The sequence below is a fragment of the Cryptomeria japonica genome, chromosome 6 (assembly GCF_030272615.1).
Source record: "Cryptomeria japonica chromosome 6, Sugi_1.0, whole genome shotgun sequence".
Taxonomy (NCBI): Eukaryota; Viridiplantae; Streptophyta; class Pinopsida; order Cupressales; family Cupressaceae; genus Cryptomeria; species Cryptomeria japonica.
The window spans coordinates 430,156,360-430,175,810 of NC_081410.1; the positions used below are offsets into that span (position 1 = coordinate 430,156,360).

At 36.2% G+C, this 19,451-nt stretch overlaps 1 protein-coding gene across 1 annotated transcript; it reads left to right on the forward strand.

Moving 5' to 3' along the window:
* Positions 1–15,362: 15,362 nt before the first annotated feature.
* LOC131044165 (protein LYK5) lies at positions 15,363–18,977 on the forward strand. Its single transcript, XM_057977437.2, has 2 exons — positions 15,363–16,474; positions 17,743–18,977. The coding sequence occupies exons 1-2, from the start codon at positions 15,527–15,529 to the stop codon at positions 18,760–18,762; spliced, it is 1,968 nt and encodes a 655-aa protein (XP_057833420.2). The 5' UTR covers positions 15,363–15,526; the 3' UTR covers positions 18,763–18,977.
* The last annotated feature ends 474 nt before the right edge of the window (positions 18,978–19,451 follow it).

Consider the following 19,451-nt stretch of genomic DNA (forward strand, 5'->3'; position numbering starts at 1 on the left):
TATTCCATTCAGGAATGCAGATTTCACATCCATCTGATACACTTTGAATCCCTTGAAGACTGCATATGCAAGAAGCATTTGAACTCCTTCCAATCTAGCTACTAGAGAAAAGGTTTCTCCATAGTCTTCTCCTTCTTCTTGAGCATATCCCTTACATACCAATCTTTCTTTGTTTCTTACCACTGTGCCATCTTCATTCATCTTGTTTCTAAAAACCCATTTGGTGCCAATAACATTTTTATGCTCAGGTCTGGGTACCAAAGACCATGTACCATTCTTTTCTATCTGGTCAAGTTCCTCTTCCATAGCCTTAATCCAGTCTTCATCTTTATATGCCTCTTTAAATGTTTTAGGCTGAAATTCAAAAATCATGCAAGAATTTTCTCTGACCTTTCTTCTTGTAAGAATTCCTGCATCCTTATCTCCTATGATCTGCTTTGTATCATGATGTAGCTTTACATACCTAGGAATGATCTTAACTGATTCCCCTTTCTTTTCTTCTTCATCCTCATCTTCATCAGCATCTACAGGTGTAGGAGCACTGTTACTGGTACTTGGTTGTTTTGCAACCGATTCATCTACTGCTCGCTCACTGTCGGTTTCCTCAAGTTTCTCAAAGGTTTCATCAACTCTAACATTGATACTTTCAACAATTCTTTGAATCCTATTGTTAAAACACTTAAGAGCTTTACTCTTGGTGGAATACCCTAGGAATATTCCCTCATCACATTTTGCATCAAACTTGCTTTGGTGTTCACTTCTCTTAATATAACACTTGCTACCAAACACTCTAAAGTAGCTTACTACAGGAGTCTTACCAGTCCAATACTCATGAGTTTTATCCTTACCTTTCTTGATGAGTACCCGGTTCATAGTGTAGACTACAGTGCTCACCGCTTCTCTCCAAAAAGTGTGAGCAACCTTTCCTTGAATCAACATCATTTTGGCTGCTTCAACTATAGTTTGGTTGTTTCTTTCTACTAGGCCATTTTGTTGTGGAGTCTGGGGGGTAAACAGTTGCCACTTGATGTCGTTCTCTTCACAGTATTTATTGAATTCTCCAAAAGTGAACTCACCTCCTTGGTCGGTTCTAAGGCATTTGATCCTCTTACCGCTTTCCTTTTCAACTAGTGCTCTGAAGGCTTTGAACTTTCCAAAAGCTTCAGACTTGTCTTTCAAGAATGTGACCCACATCATTCTTGATTAATCATCAGTAAGAATCATAAAGTACCTATCTCCCTAAACACTCCTAGTTTTCATAGGACCACATAAATCAGTATGCACAAGATCAAGTAAATTATCTGCTGTGAAGGATTTACCTTTGAAGGTTGAGGAAGACATTTTCCCCAATTGACATTCTCTACACAAAGGATTCTCTGGTTTTTTTAGCACAGTCAATCCTCTAACTGCCTTGATCTTATTGGCCTTCACAATATTATCAAAATTTACATGGCAGAGTCTCCTATGCCATATCCAACTATCATCAAACTTAGCCATTAGACATTGATTGATATTTGTATTTAACTGAAATAAGTTACCTTTGGTCTGCATACCGGTGGCCATCAATTCACCACTCTTTCCTTTTATTTTGCACACTCCATCTTTGAATTCCAAAGTGAGTCCTTTATCATTCAGTTGAGAAACACTCAAAAGGTTATGCCTGAGACCTTCTACCCAATACACATTATCAGCATTGCTTTTTTCCATTTAGAGAGATGGACCCTTTGCCTTTTACCATACAAGGTGCATCATTACCAAATCAGACTACACCTCCATCATACTCTTCCAGAGACAGAAACTTTCTCCGATCACCAGTCATGTGGTGAGAACAACCACTGTCAATAATCTACTCATTAGAATTATCAAAGCAGGAGACAAGAGCCTTCTTGTCTAACATGTCTTTCTTAATGGCTAAAAACACCATGTCTTCACTTTCTTCATCTTCTGATTCATCATCAATGACACCTTCATCAACTGCAACAAGACAGTTTCTCCTATTTCCTCCTTTGAACTTTTTGAACTTCTCTGGTTTGTCCTGATTATCACTGTTAGGACAATTTACAACAATGTGTCCTATCCTATTGCAAGAAAAGCATTTCAAAGGGAGCTTACCTCTGCATTTTCTAGTTCCCTTAGGAAGTCTCTTGGCAAGAATAGCTTCAAATTCTATTAGGATCTCCTCATCATCCATATCTTTTCTTTTTCTAGGTGCACAGCTGGTACTAGCTTCTTTACCCTTTCTAGATAGTGCAGCAGATGCTCTAATGGCTGAATCAGTCTTCTGAACACTGCCATCATAACTGTTTAGCTCATATACGGTCAGCTTAGTAATGATGGAATCTAGGGACACCTTTTTCCTATCAATAGATCTCAACTCCTAAATAGCGGCAACCCTTATTGCATAGACCAGTAATAAGGATCTCAAAACTTTGCTAACAATGGTGGAATCATCCATTGTACCTCCTGCACTCTTGATGTCTCCAACAACAATTTTAATCCTTATCCCATATTGTTGAATGGTCTCTCCTTCAACCATCCATATGTCTTCAAACTTTCCTCTAAGGCTTTCTTCCTTAGCTTTCTTCACATGCTTGTCACTGCCATAGATAGACTCCAGAGTATCCCATACATCTTTGGGATTGTCTTTTTCCTGAACATCTATAAACTCAACATCAGATAGATTGTTGATAAGAGCTTCCATGACTTGCCCATTCTCCTGAATTTCTCTTCTTTGATCATCGGTGAGAGTACCGGAAGGGACAACATAAGTATTCTCAACATAGTTCCAGTGTTGAGCACCCATGCTTTTAATGTATATCTTCATTTTGTCCTTCCATTTCTTAAAGTTATCTCTGTTGAACCTAGGACCTTCCCTCTTCATCATTAGAATAGGATCTTTTCCTCAAGCGGTTAAGCTTATAACACAGAGGACCTGGAGGATGCTCTGATACCAATTGATGAATAATGATGAACAGTAAATACTCAACAGATACTGAGAGGGGGGGGGTGAATCAGTATAGACAAAACTTCTTTAACAACTTAAACTGGAAAGACTGCACTAATTCGTAAACAACATCACCGATCTAAATCAGGGCACTACCAGTAAAACACGGTGAGACTGTGAAAGACATAAACCGGTAACACTTAGATCTTCACAAAACCTAATATCTCATTTCCACTTCACCCATATGCTTAAACAACTAATACGTCATTAGAAATATAATGACCACTGGATCAACATGCTTTACCGCTTAACAAAAAACATTAAGACATCATATGAAAAAGCATCACACATAACACATTGATTTTTCACGTGGAAACCCAACTGGGAAAAACCACGGTGGGGATGAATACCCACAAGTTGTTCTTGAACTCTTCTGAAATCTGCTTTGTTAGGAGCCTAGTCCAGTTAAGGACTTTACAACAGGTTTTGCTAGGAACTGAACCTGCTAGGGATCACTCGATTAAGGGATGGCTAAATACCCGGTTAGAGGTCAAAACCCTGTTAAAGGTTACCTTGTCAGAGGATTTAAAGAACTTAATGATTTTGAGTCACCCTATTAAAGGATTTACAAAAATCCTATTAAAGCTACCCGATAAAGGGATTTTCCAACTGCTGAAATGGTTAGAAGTCAATAGGTAAAACACTGATATGATAACATCACTCAATGCCAAGGTAGATCCACTTTAGTTCCTTTATATCTGCAATCACACTCTGCAGATCTCTACTCACTGCACCGGTCTGGCAAGAATCAAGTGTCTCTTCACTTGGATACACACACAACATTTGCCAATCACTTCAAATGAAAATCATCATCGACCTTATAGACAACAATTAGGTCGGTGACAGAAACCTAAAACCCAAAGCATCTAGGTTAACAATACAGTCAGTCTAATCCTGACCATTCAATCACATTGCATAGGGTAAAACAATCTTAAACAAATCTCAAGACGTTCTCCATCGTTCGTTCTTTGCCGCTTTTGGAAGCTGATAACCCATCACGCGCTTTCCACCATTTATTGAGACTTTGCACATTCCCGAGGTAGATGGAATCAATCTTCTTCATCCAAGATCCTCAAGGAATTTCTTCACATGCACAAGGTTGATGTGGTAACACGATATGATCTTCATTTCAATGCTAACTCATCACAGGATGTCATCGATCGAATCACACATACTTGGAATGCATCAACTAGAAACCTTGAAGCCGAGACTACCAACCGGTAGTCATATCAAATGAAACCCCGATACAAAATTTGCACATATCAGTTCACATTCCAACATACTGGTTCACCTTTTTGCATATACCGGTTCACATCATCATACCAGTTCACTTCATACCATCATATCGGTTCTCTTGCCAGTTTGCTTTCTTCAATATACTGGTTCATACTTCAGCATATTGACATCATATTGACATTAATGACAACATACAATATCATCATGTTATCCAACTTTGCACATATGCCAACATACCGTACCAGTGTACGCACACCAACAGGAGCCACACCTTTCTCTCTTGTCTATGGATCAGAAGCAATATTGCCAATAGAGGTAGAGATACCTTCTCTATGAGTATCACTTAAAGGACTTATCCTTGATGAAAAACAATGAGTATCCAAACTGCAAGAGCTAGAATTGATCCATGAACGATGACAAAATGTCTTTGATCATTTGAAGGTGTATCAACAAAGATTATGCTGAAGTTATAATCACAAGGTCAAACCAAGAGCCTTTCAAGTTGGGGACCTAGTGCTAAAGGAAAATCCATGCAACCAGTCAAATCGAGAAAAGAAAGGGAAATTTGAACCAAATTGGTTGGGTCTGTTTGTTGTCACAACAACACTTGGGTCAAGAGCCTATCAACTATCAACGCTAGAAGGGGATCAACTCAACGAACCCTTCAATAACATACATCTGAAAAAGTTTTATGTCTAAAAGAAGAAAAATCCAACGAAAAAAGAAAAAAGCAGAAAGATCCAAAAAAAAAAAGCAAAAAGCATAAAAAATTAAATTAAATTAAATAAAAATAAAAAAATTCAAAAGCTAGAAAAAAAAACAGTGAAAAAGCAGAAAATGCAAAAACAACGAAAACACTAAAAAAATAAAAATCAAAATCAAATATTGAAAAAAGTGCAATAATCAGATATGTAGTGAGAAAAGTACATGGGGAATTTATATGGTTGAATAGACCTTACAAAATCACCAAGGAAGCCATCCGACCAATTAATAGTTTGAAAAAAGTGCAATAAAAACAGATGGTGAAAACCTAGCAATAGGCGTTATCTACCAACTAGCTCTTCCATCTATTAGCTCATGCATCCTTCTGCTTGCATTCATATTTTCATCAATGATGTTCATATCCATAATAAAGCCTTTGTACATGCGTAGGCTTTGCAGGTGATTTCTCACCATGGTTTGGATCATTGTATATACCATCATAAAGTTTGTTTCTAGACGGGGCAAAATCCTGAACCTGGCTAGGGGAAAACTTTCCTTGGGCTTAATCAAACAGGTAGAACAATAGTTAGGCAACACTTGTCAAGTGAAACCTGAGACACATCCAACATTGAAAACAAAATCAAATTATCAACCATCAAACTACCCACTGTCAGTCCAAACATGACAAACACAAATCAATGGATGATATCTTTTGACTAATGATTTTAACACTTTGATACTAATGGCTCAACTATTTTATCTTGATTTTTTCTATCATGATTTTTGAGTGACTCAAGGATGTCTATGACTAGAGAAACAAGGATGGAACATGATATCTTGTTGTCTACTATTTGTGAAATAATTATTAATATGTGTAAATTTGTCTCAGGACATGATCATCGAAGACATTTCGGATTTTCATATAGAAATGGTTAATACTGCTTGTTTTACGCAAGCAACACACAGGTCATCTTGGTTCAATTATACCTCTATGCTTGTGCTAACTTGCAATATCAAAACTTAGGAAAGTAGTGCTCAGGTCATTATGATTCAATTATACCATCGATGTTTGCACTCACTTTCCACATTTTAAAAGCTCAATGATGACAAAAAGCAATGACCAAGTGACTGATTTGATCGCAGCGTTGCATCTCATTTGCATTTAAAGTAGATTGCATTTCATTTTGCATGGGATCACAAACACTCATCTTTTTCCATGGCCAAACGCTTCAATAGGTGTTATCTCTCTTATTACGTGATTGAGTATATTGGACATTAACAAAAAAATTAATCAATTCATTCATTCGGCATGATAAGTTAGTTCATTTCATCACATGTCAGCATTGCATAATAAGACGATATTCATCTAGATCACTCATCCATATAGATCATTCAATCTTTCACTCATTCATAATTATCAATCACGTCATCATTGCATTGCGTTGCATCCATCTCATATCAACATGCATGAGAAAAGTCAGAAAAGCATCATACAAATAGGAAACATTTCATTGCACATGCATCACCATTCATATTCACATAATTCATATAGAATAATCTTGCATCATCATATACAGGGCATGCATTCATCATCTAGGGTACATTATCATATAGCAAGTAGAATGCATCCATAATCTCATAGACCATATAAGGCAAATAGGATCAACTGCATATCATATCATTAAAAATAATCAAGGTCCAATGTACAATGATATCACAAAAAAAATGTCAGAATATGTCGTAGGAATCATCAATATCTCATCAATGGTATATACAACATCAGATCAATGATCAATCTCTCATATCAATGTCCACTAGGATGATGACCAAAACTTTCTCCAGATGTTGTCAGCCTAAATGAATCTCGTGCTACTTCCCTAAATGCACCAACATCAACACATCTAAATCTTCCTGCAATGGGATATCAACAAAATGTTAGTTCTTTATCCAATCAATCTCTTTGATCATTTGATCTTCCATCTTATCTGCTCACTAGAGATTTCCATCAATCTCTTTGAGCACCCATCAGTGATTCTCATTCATCATGAGGTCATGCATCTAGTATTTTCAATCTTGATTTTACATCATTGACGCTCATCAATCATGAAGTCAATCAAACTCATCCTATCAGATCGTCAAATCTTGAGTTCATATCATTGACCCTCATCGATCATGAGGTCAATCAAACTCTATCAATCATCAATTCAATCAAAACATCAAAGTACTCAGAGAATTGACACTCATCAACCAAAGTTGCAGGAATCGAGTAATTTTTATCAGGAAATCAATTTTGCACAAATCCAAACAATTCTCTCAATTGATCTCCCAAGGGGGCATTCTCATATCATAATCTATCAATCAGTGTCTGGGGCATCATATCGAAATCATATCTGCATCAAATATAGATTGTTTTTTGAACCAACGTGTCATCACACGTCACTTCAAAGAGGGGCAAAATGTATACATTTAAAAAATGGTCTGAAGATAATTAATTAAATACGCAGTTATTTAATTAATAACCCTTCCCAATTAATTTAATTCGCAAATAATTTGATTAATTTCTCCATTCATCTACTTATAAATAAATCTAAGGATTTATTCATTAATTTCATTTCAATAATCCCTTTTTGATTAATTAATTCCAAAATTAATTAATTCCCATCATTATCAATTCTTCTAATTCCCAATTAAGATTAAAAAACTTAAATTTGTTGGAATTAATTATCTTTTCCTAATATTTGAATTTCTAAATTCAAATGAGCACATGGCTCCTAACTTCTAACCACCTAACCTAAACACCCCCTAACCTAACCCATTCTATCTAATCCTGGGTTTGACTAACCCTATCCTATCTTGCACATCCTAACCTCTTTTATCCTAACCTCTTATGGGTTGGATATTCCCCCCTTGAGACACATGGCACTTTTGCCACATGTCTCCTCCCTTGGACACTTGCCCTCTCATGAGAAAGGCTCTTTGACACCTGTCACCACAGAAATGGCAAGTGTCCCTTCCTCCAACCTCTTCTCCAACTTCTTCAATTTTAACCCTTGATATCTTCAGATCAAATCTGGACTATTGATTCCTGTCACCTCATCTTTGGCCTTGGAATTCCTATAAATACCCCTCATTTCGGAGTAATAAAGACCCCTTTCATTCATAGTTTTAGCATCATTACTATAGGAAATTTTATTTCAATCATCTAGCATAATTAACATCTTAGATTAATCATGCATATAATCATGTATATCTTATCATTTTAGATTAATCTAGCTTCATTTGTTTAAATCTTGCATTCATATAGATTAAATCCTCCATCTTGGTGTAGTCAAGTCACTGGTCTTGCTTAGACAAATCTGAGAGCAAATCCATACTCTCATCTTTTAGGAGGCAATAGGTTGATTTGTCATGGTTTTACATTTATTGATTTTGATCAACTAACCATGCATGTAATGATCTATTGAGTGCTTATGTTGCAGATGCAAATTCCACATTTCATGCGAACAATAATATATCAAAATTACACACATTCAATTGATATCGTGTACATTATTTTATTACTTTATATATTGATCTATGAACTTGAATTGAAATCAAATTTAAAATTGAAATCGACATAAAATTTAAATTGGTAAGAAAATTGAATATCAAATTTGAAATTGATTTATTAAAACTTATTTCTTGAGAATCAAAATTGAAACTAATATATCAAAATTATTAACTTGAAAATTTCAATTAATAAATGAAATAGATATCAAAATTAAAATTGATTTATCAAAACTAATATCTATAAAAAATATAATTGATGCGTATGAAAATGATATATAATATTGAAACGAATACATCAAAATTGATATATCAAAATTAAAATAATGTAAAAAAGATAATTATAATTTTATGTGTGTGTGTGTGTGTTGATAATTTTAAGGTTTATATTAATATTTAAAGTAAGAAACATACGAACTCACAATAATGGTTCCCACTTTCACCCATGAAGGAAAAACGTGGGGGTGAGAAAAAAATTTAAAAGGTGTTCATTCGAACTAGGGAGGTTTGAATGAACTATCCTTGGGGGTTCAAGCGAACCCCCCAGTTTGTTGGAATGTGTGACCTCATGGGTGCTTCTAAAATGTGATGTTTGTGCTTTGCATGTTTGTATGAACACGAGTTCAAACAAACCCAAGGGGGTTCGCTCGAAGGGGGGTTCGAGTGAACCCCCTTTCTAGGCATCTCTCCCCCAATCTCTTCAGACTTCTGATAAATTTTGGCCTTCAAACCTTTGGTTTAAGGCTCAAATGAGAGAATCTTGACAACCCAAAATGTAGGATGGTATTCCTCGAAGCAAACTTTCCAACGACTATAATTTTATTACATTATGAGTTTATTATGATCTTGTTTTTTAAATTTTATTAAATATAGGTTTTTCACCAAACATGGACTTCTCTGTTCAACACATTGGGAAAAATAGTAAACTAATTCAAAAAAATATCTATGCCCTACATATTGATTTCTTCTTTCTAAAAAAAAATCGATATATATATAGAACAAGTTATGTGTTCAAATGTACACCTATGTCTAAATTATAATTAGTCAGACTTGAAAACTTAATAAAATGAAAAATATCCGACAAACCACTATCAAACCAACTCCATGCCCTAGATATTGATGTTACAAACCAAAATTTGAAAGAATTAAGTTTTTATCATTTATAGGAAAAAAGTTATGCATTTCGGGAGGCACATTACTCTAAAAAAATCTAGTTTGTTGAAAAAAACTACTTTTCAAGGGAGATGGAAAAATAAAAAATAAAAACAATTTTCTTCAAAAAAATTACCTAAAAATTATTTAAAATCTCCAGGTAAGATGTTACAAATCACTGATTTACATCATCTTCAAATTCTTAATGGTTTAAAAGTTATAGGTGTTAGAAAGTGAAGATTATTTTAAAAATGTTCATCTTAGTGTTAAAGTTGGTAAAAAAGTGGGAACCATTATTGTGAGTTGACCCTGGAAACTAAAGCAGAGAGATTTATGAAAACTAAAATTAAACTGAAAGGAATTGCATGCAGATAACCATTACTATCACATTATGTTTCTAATCAGACCTAAAGCTACCAAAAAGGGAAAAAACCTAAACATCCCTACTTGTTTTTCTTCTTCTTTCCAGGACCGTGCGCTTAGTGATCTTCGGCTTGAAAAATAAGTTTCTTGTCCCCATCATGTTTCATCTTCACCTAATGAGATCTGCGTCTTTCAACCTCTGATGAATGGATAAAAATCTTCAAGTCCTCCCAAGCCTTACGAGCCTCTTTAGCCCTTGCCACTTTTTCAGCGTCGTCCCTCCAAAGCACAAACAACCAATACTCCATATTCATACAATCAGGCATTACTCTTTCCCCAAACATACGCCTCAATCCTTGCCCTCGAATAGCTCTTCCCAACAAAGAAACCAGACCGCATAAGGAATGAGCAGGAACACATGCCTCAGCCACCCATTCAACCTCCAATTTTGTTCCAAAGGAGAGGCCCCAGATCACCAACATCAAAATTATGTCCATATTTGTTCTGTAGCGGAACTCAGACACCAAATATTCATGCCCCAACAACCGCTTGATGATGTCCAAGAATTCGTCCTCATTAAAGAGGAAAATTCCACCCAAACACTTATCAGAAATGTGTCCCTGAAAAGACAATTGTCGTTTAATGTCTAGTGCAAACTGAAATTGGCCTCCATTTCGGCATTCAAACACCAGGAAACAAGTTCTTATCGACCCAACTTCTACACCACACTACCAACCAAAATACCAAGTCTTGCCTCACTCAAAAGGAAAAATAATTTAGAAAGCCAAAAAATCCAAAGATATCGGTATCAAGATCCATGCTCTTCCCATCCGCACCATAAAACACGTGTCACCCCTCAAACATCCAATTGAAATTTGTTTACAATAATAATCAAGCAAGGTGGCGACACAAAATAAATAATGAGCAAGTGAGCTCGGCTTGAAGACGAAAAAAAGGGAAGTAAAAATCATTAATTTGCACTTTAAAAGGACAAGGAATGTCATCTCCAAATATCCAATTTAAATTGTCCAAACCACATCATCCCCAAAGTTGTCACACTAACGAAACACTTGAGAGTCCAACTCACACCCCAGGTTGGACAAAATCTTTGCCTCCCCACTGCCTTCCCTTTGTTGGATATGGTTGGTCATTGCTACTGCTAGGATATGTTGTTGTCATTGATGTGAACATATTCCTGTGATTTGATCCAGTGTGATTGGGAAGATCTTTTGATCCAATTTTGTAGTTTGGTTTTGTTGATCATTGTTTTGCAGAGGTTGATATTTCCTCTGATATATTCTGGTGTGATCATATCTTATGTTGAGACTTTGGGATATTATTTTGGATGGTCTTGTGTATCTTCATTTCATATGGTTCATGATTTGGTGCTTTGTAAGTTATTTTTCTTCATGACAGTTGTTGATTGGTTGTGTTCTTGAGCCTCTAGACGTTGAAAGATGAAGATTTGAAAAGTGGTGTTGGTGCAGCTGTTCTGGATGATTCTAACGTGCTTTTTGGTGTTTCCTATTTGTTTTGGTGATCCATATTGATTATTGTGTGATTTTTTGGTGGTTTCTATCAACCAGTGATGATTTTTGTGTTATGCAGTTTTCTTAGTGGTGTGGCATGTTGCGGTTGATCTTGGCGTGATTTTCGATGGAGTTGAGCATTTGGGAATTTGATTTAGGTTCATATTATGCTATGTAAATAATTATATTGGTCTGGTGGTGGATCTTTGTATCGTGTGATGTAATTTTGTAATTGAGGGTTGAGGGTTTAGCCGATCTTGTTATCAAGGTTGATGAATTGTATATATGGGTGAGTTATTCATGTAGTTTGGGTGTCGATGTTGTGTCCGTATTATCAGAAAGTGGTGTATGTGCGAACAAGTAATTTATCATTTGGTGTTGCAGGGCAGACATCTTTGCTTAACTAGAACTGTAATCAAGCATTTGGAGATGCTATTCTTTCAGTTCACTTCTTCCAGATTGTAGTTCAAAGCTTGTTGTAAGTCAGTGAGACTTCCCTGAGGGTTGTAGCCTTCTGGGCCATTATATTTGAGTAGTGATCTCTAGGCAGTGTGCTTGAATGCATGTGCATTCTCTATTGAAATATTTTCACATACTACTGTAGAGTATCATCTTACTATGGGTAGGTTCCCACCGTAGTTCTTCCCTTAACCGGGTTTTCCACATCAAAAATCTTGGTGTTGTATGTTGTGTTGTTAATTTTCTTATCTATTTATTGTTGCAGTTTGTTAGATCTGTTGGTGTTCTTAAATTCTTGTTTATTCAGGTGAAGACTAATTCACCCCCCCCTCCCGCTCTCAGTCTTCCTTCTTTGCTGCTGCTAACAATTGGTATCAGAGCCTTATTCTTTTATCCGGATTGGTGAGTTGGTGTTGCTCCTCTGCTGGAGTAGTCTGTGTTTTGGGGAGAGAGATTCGTGTTTTATTTTTGTAGAGAGTTTGGTTATTTATTTTGGAGATCTTTAGCATTGTTGTCAAAGGGGGAGAAAGATCATGTGAAAAATTATTTTATCTTTCTTGACCTTAGGGGGAGTTTGTTGGTGATATCTTCTTTCTTTGCATTGACTATTTTTCACATTCATATGTTGCCATCAATGTCAAAGGGAGAGATTGTTGGATATGGTTGTTTATTGCTGCTACTATGATATGTTGTTGTCGTTGATGTCAACATTTTCTTATGATTTGATCTGGTGTGATTGGGAAGATCTTCTAATCTGGTTTTGTAGTTTGGTTTTGTTGATCACTGTTTCGCAGAGGTTGATATTTCCTCCGGTATATTGCGGTGTGATCAGAAATTAAGGTGAGACTTTGGGATATTGTTTTGGATGGTCTTGTGTATCTTCATTTCAGATGGTTCATGATTTGGTGCTCCGCAAGTTATCTTTCTTCATGACAGTTGTTGATTAGTTATGTTCTTGAGCTTCTAGACATTGACAGATGAAGATTTGAAAAGTGGTGTTGGTGCAGTTGTTCTGGATGATTCTAATGTGTTGGCTAGTGTTTCCTAGTCATGTCCTATTTGGTTTGGTGATCCGCATTGATTGTTGTGTGAGTTTTTGGTGATTTCTATCAACTGGTGATGATTTTCGTGTTATGCGGTTTTCCTGGTGGTGTAGCGTATTGCGGTTGATCTTGGCGTGATTTCCAATGGAGTTGAGCATTTGGGAATTTGATTTAGGTCCATGTTATGCTATGTAAATAATTATATTGGTCTGGTGGTCAATCTTTTTATCCTGTGATGTAATTTAATAATTGAGGGTTGAGGGTTTTGTCGACCTTGTTATTAAGGTTGATGAATTGTATATATAGGTGAGTTATTCATGTAGTTTGGGTGTCAATGTTGTGTCTGCATTATCAAAAAGTGATGTATGTGCGAAAAAGTGATTTATCATTTGGTGTTGAGTTTGAGGTGAGATTGGTGTTACAGGGAAGACATATGTGCTTAACCGGAACTGTAATCAGGCATTTGGAGATGTTATTCTTTTAGTTCACTTATTCCAAATTATACTTTGAAGCTTGTTGTAAGTCAATGAGACTTCCTTGAGGGTTGTAGCCTTCTAGGCCATTATATTTAAATAGTGAGCTCTAGGAAGTGTGCCTGAATGCATGTGCATTCCCCATTGTAATATTTTCACATACTACTGCAGAGTATCATCTTACTGTGGGTAGGTTCCCACCATGGTTTTTCCCTTAATTAGGTTTTTCACGTCAAAAATCTTGGTGTTTGTGCTATTAATTTGCTTATATGTTTATTGTTGCAGTTTATTAGATCTGTTGTTGTGCTTAAAGTCTTGTTTATTGTGGCGAAGACTGATTCACACACCCCCCCCCCTCCCCTCTCAGTATTTCTTCTTTTCTGCTGCTAATACCCTTCAAATATGAGAAATTTTAAAGTATTGAAAGGAATTAAGTTTTGTACAGACAATATTAATGAATTTATTTATCCGCCAACACTGAGAAGACCCTCTAGAAATTTCATCTATGGATATCTTGAAATCCCCCTCTAAATGTAACTTTGGGATTTTGAGGTTGCACACCAGATCAACTACCATCAATGCAACTCACTTCAGCCTCAATATTCATTCCATTTGGTAACCTTTGGGCACCTTTAACAACTATCATTCTTGCTTCGAGCAATACATCCCGCTCTTGAGATTCCAAGGTTAGCTTGCGATGCACCATTGAAATTGATCTTAACCCAGCCTTCCTTTGGTCTCTCCCATTCAGACACAAATTTATCCACTACAATAGGATTTACCCTACTAAGCCCATTAACGAGCTAGTAATATATATTTTAAACTAGAGTTATAACCACACTATTATATAGATCTTTAATTTACATTCCAATTCGCAATCTAGACATTGCAATATAATTTATAAAATTTAACTTACAATTTAATATGTTATATTAAATTTTATTACACACACATTTATAATAAATTACTTTATATATTCATCCATGAACTTGAATTGAAATCAAATTTGAAATTGAATTGATCTCAATTTAAAGATATTAAGTTGTTATCAAAATTGAATTTGATATCGATTTCAAGATATCAAAATTATTATCCATAAAAATTACAATTGATAAATATAAAAAAAAAAGATTTTGAATTGATGTTAATATTATAAATACTTCAAAATTGATGTATTAAAATTTAAAAAAGATAAAAAAATATAATTATAATTATAATAATAAATATTTTAAAATATAATTATAACCACACTATTATTGAAGTATTGACTAACGACCTGCAAACCACTAAATCAATAAATATCAATTAACAATGTACATAAATATTTTTAAACCACCTATTTTCTAAGTATTATTAATAAAATAATATTATTTAAAACTTAGTTATTATTCCATGTAACCTGATTGAGTTTAATAATATGTGTTCTAAGTTTCCATTCCACTTACTTTTTATATAATGAATACAGTATAAATTTAATCCTATATATTAATGTGAATGCGGCCACCATGCTTACTTAGCCGTGTTGACAGGCTTACGTAAAATCTCAGTCGTCCAAGCACAAGATGTTTGATTATCTACAGGGATTTTGTTCTTCATTGTTACTGGTTTTAACATAAAAAAATCTGTTTTCATGGATCTTAAATCATATTTTAAAGCATACCGTGAACACTCCGCAATCCGACTTCAGAAAAAAATAAAAACCTTAAACAATCCTGGAGTGTTCTTCGATTTCAGTATCTTAGGAGTAAATTAGAGTCAATAATATAAATTGGGCGATGTTAAATTGATGGGTCAATTAGATAAAACAAAAAATTTCCCACCAAAAATTATAGTTTTATTGCAGGTGCACGCAAATTCCAGGCAGGGAAGACCCGCAAATTCTTTTTTGGTTGCAGAGGTAGCGAAAGCCTCGTCATTCCTGCAGTTTAAAAAAGAGTTTCCCGAAATAACAGATTCAAAGGAAGCTTGAAAAGGTTGAAGTAGAGAAAAAAGAGCTTCATTTCAGTTAAATCAGCTGCCATGGCCGTGGGATCGGCAATAATTCCTGTTCTGTTAGGGGTGTTGATGATAATATGCAATTATGGATCACAAATAATGGCTCAGCAGGTTTATTCTGGGGACTCCAGCGAGGATTGCAACAATTTTCATAAGGAGAGCTCTGGTTACCTGTGTAATGGCGCTGCTAAAGAATGCCAAACCTTTGCTCTTTACAGAGCTCAGCAATTTTACATGTCTCTTGACAGAGTTGGCAGCCTTTTCAACACTGGCCCCGCAACGATTGCCTCTGCAAGCAATTTATCCGTCTCCAATTACTCCAAGTCCCTGGACAAAGATCAGGCCGTGCTTTTTCCCATCAACTGCAACTGCGCGGGTAACTTCTCGCAGGCGAATTTGACCTACACTGCTAAGGACGATGACACATACCTGAAAATCGCGAGCCAGACACTGGAAGGACTCACCACATGCCAGGCCATGAGAGAACAAAACCCTAAGGTCGGTGAGAATGACCTGAAAACCGGAACGAAACTGGTGGCGCCGCTGCGCTGTGCGTGCCCTACGCGCCAACAGCTGGACCAGGGCGTCAAATATTTGCTCAGTTATATCGCGGATGTTGAGGACGATGACGAGATAATCCCTGCCAAGTTCGATATCCGCCATGAAGATTTTATCTCGGCCAATAAATTAGAGGACTCTAATCCTACCATATTTCCCTACACTACTCTGTTAATTCCTCTAGATCACACACCTACCATCCCTCCCAAAGGGCCTTTCGCTCCTCCGCCTCCACCTCGCTTACCGGCTTCGCCTCCCCTGGATTTGAACTCTGGACCTCCTCCTTCTTCTAACTCTCATACTTTCGTCGTCATCCTCATCACGTCTCTCGCTGCTGCGCTGCTCGTTCTGGCAGGTTTTGTTATAGCTATTGTTCTGTGCTTAAACAGGAGGAAGCGCCGCAAAGTCCTTAAGGTATATTCTTTGAGACCTGCAAGTAAGTGCTGATAACAATTGATTGCTTCGAAAGTTTTCTTTTGAATTTTTTGTTTTCTTTCCGTGATAATAATTTCGATTTCAATATTTGTTTAGTATTTTGAACTTTCTGTAATTAAATCATCAACTCAGTTAATCAGACAAAGCGTGGCGAAGTCATACAGATATATTCTTTAAGGTCTTGAAGTAAGGGCGCGCTGAAAACATAGATTTCCGGCATTTAATTGATTCGAAAGTTTTCTTTTGAATTTGTTTTCCTGTGAAGATGATAATAATTTCGATCTCAATGTTAGTTTAGTTTGTTGGATTGTCTGTAATTAAATCAACAACTCTGTTAATCAGATAAAGCGCCACAAAGTCATACAGGTATATTCTTTAAGATTTGTAAGGGCTGAAACTAGATTCACCTGAATCGATTGTTTCAAAAAGATTCTTTTAATTTTTATTTCTGTGAAGGTGATAATAATTTGATTTCAATGTTAGTTTAGTATTTTGAACTTTAATTAAATCATCATGTATGTTAATTGGACAAAGCGTCGTAATGTCATACAGATATATTCTTTAAGGTCTGCAAGTAAGGATGAGATTTCTGACAAGGTCTGCAAGTAAGGATGAGATTTCTGACAATTGATTGTTTCCAAAGTTTTCTTTTGAACTTTTTGTTCTGTAAAGGTGATAATAAGTTTAGTATGTTGAATTTTCTATAATTAAATCAGCAACTCTGTTAATGGGCAACTCTGTTAATGGGACAAAGTGCTTCAAAGTCATATATGTATATTCTTTGAGATCTGCAAGTAAGGGTTGAAAACTAAGATTTTCAACAATTGATTGCTTCAAAAGTTTTCTTTTAAAAAAAAATTCTATAAAGACGACAATAATTTTCATTTCAATGTTAGTTAAGTATGTTGAACTTTCTATAATTAAATCATCAACTCTGTTAATCAGACAAAGAGCTGTAAAGCCACATAGGTATACTCTTCAAGGTCTGCAAGTAAGGGCTGAAACTAGATAATAATTTGGATTCCAATTTTAGTTTCGTGTGTTGAACTTGCTATAATTATATCATTAACTCTGTTAATCAGACGATTCAACAACTCAATGACATTCTATATCTGAGTTAGTTTAAAGTTTTGAATGCAAACAATTCTGAGCTAAAAACCGAATTGCCAGAGAATACTTTTCATAAGAAGAGGCACGAATTTGTAGATCCTTACGGCTGATCAAACATTCAATTGGTTTTATAACAGGAAGCAGAGGCAAAAAGATTGGAGGCTGCAAAGATTTTCAAAGAACCGATCCTAATGTTCCGCGAGTTGTCAGATCTGCTAGAGTCGGACAGATTGATACACTATAGCTTGAAAGAACTCCGAGAGGCTACCGAAAATTTCAGCGAGGAGTCAAGGATTGAGGGCTCTGTTTTCAGGGGTTTACTGCGCGGGAAGAGAGTGGCAATGAAGCGGATGAATGGAGAAGTCTCTAAGGAAATAAACATGCTTCACAAGCTCCACCACGCAAATCTTGTTACCCTCCTGGGCATCTGCCTCGGCCATGAGGAGCACCATGCCTATCTGGTATTCGAGTATGCAGAAAACGGGTCCCTGAGCAACTGGATTGAGGACGCAGGGCCGCGGGATTCTCTTCCATGGAAACAGAGGCTTCAGATCGCTGTGGACATAGCAGAGGGGCTGGAGTATCTCCATCACGGATCTAGTCCATCTTGCGTTCACAAGGACCTCAAGACCAGCAATATTCTCTTGGATCACAATTTCAGAGCCAAAATTGCAAACTTTGGATTGGCTAAATCTGGCGCAGGGGTTGCTTCCCTAACCAGCCATATAATCGGAACTCATGGATACATGGCTCCAGAGTATCTTCGAGACGGTCTGGTGACGGCAAAGCTGGATGTTTTTGCGTTCGGGGTAATTGTTCTGCAAATCCTCTCGGGCAGAAGGGCCGTAGGAACTTGGCGCACAGGCCATGGCGAAAGGTTTCTGTCGGATGAGATCACAGATCTGCTGCAAGGTGAAAATGCCAAGGAAAATCTCAGCGACTGGATAGATCCCAATCTCCAAGAGTCGTATGATTTGGAGGTGGCTTTCAGAATTGCCTGCATAGCGAAAGCATGCGTGGAAAAAGATCTGGCATTTCGGCCCAGCATGACTGAGATCCGTGTGGAGCTCTCTGGCTTGGCGGGCATTAGCACAGATGATTCACCCCTGGAGTGGCGGATCATCCCAACATTTTCTTCCCAATTTCAACCAAGATGATTGATTAGTCCCGAATTGATTAAGTTTCTATCAGGAAGTTCGGGAAGATCTCTTAACAACTGATCATCCCACATATAAATTATTGCTACTTGTAATATGAAGGTAAACAGCAGTGTTGATTTACCAAAAATCATGATTTGGATGTGTAATATATCGTCTTCTAGAAATCGAAATCTCTGTTTTAATCATCCTGCAAATCGCATCCTGGTTATGCAATCTCGCCTTCGCCTGGCTGCTGTTAAATTTTTCCTTTCAGTATACATCATGATGCAATTGACTTGAGATAACAGTGTTGCATAAAATGCCCAGGAGGAAAAAATTATATATCAGAATCGCAAACCATTCGATTAACACTAACCTCCTAGTTAGCTTATTGAGGTAATAAGTTTTTCCTAGACTAATCCAATAGGATGCATAAAACTAAATTTAAAACTAAGCATATTTATTATCATATTCGTTATTTCACTTAAAAAATTATTATTTTATTATATTTTAATTTATATTAAATTTTTACTAGCTTACATATATTTGATTTTAATCAAATATATATATAATACGCCAAGAGATATCCTTCTAGAGACGTCTATTAGAGTTCGGGGTACATGATAAAAATAGGCGCCTCGAGAAGGATATCTCTCTATATTATATATATATTTGATTAAAATCAAATATATGTAAGCTAGTAGTAA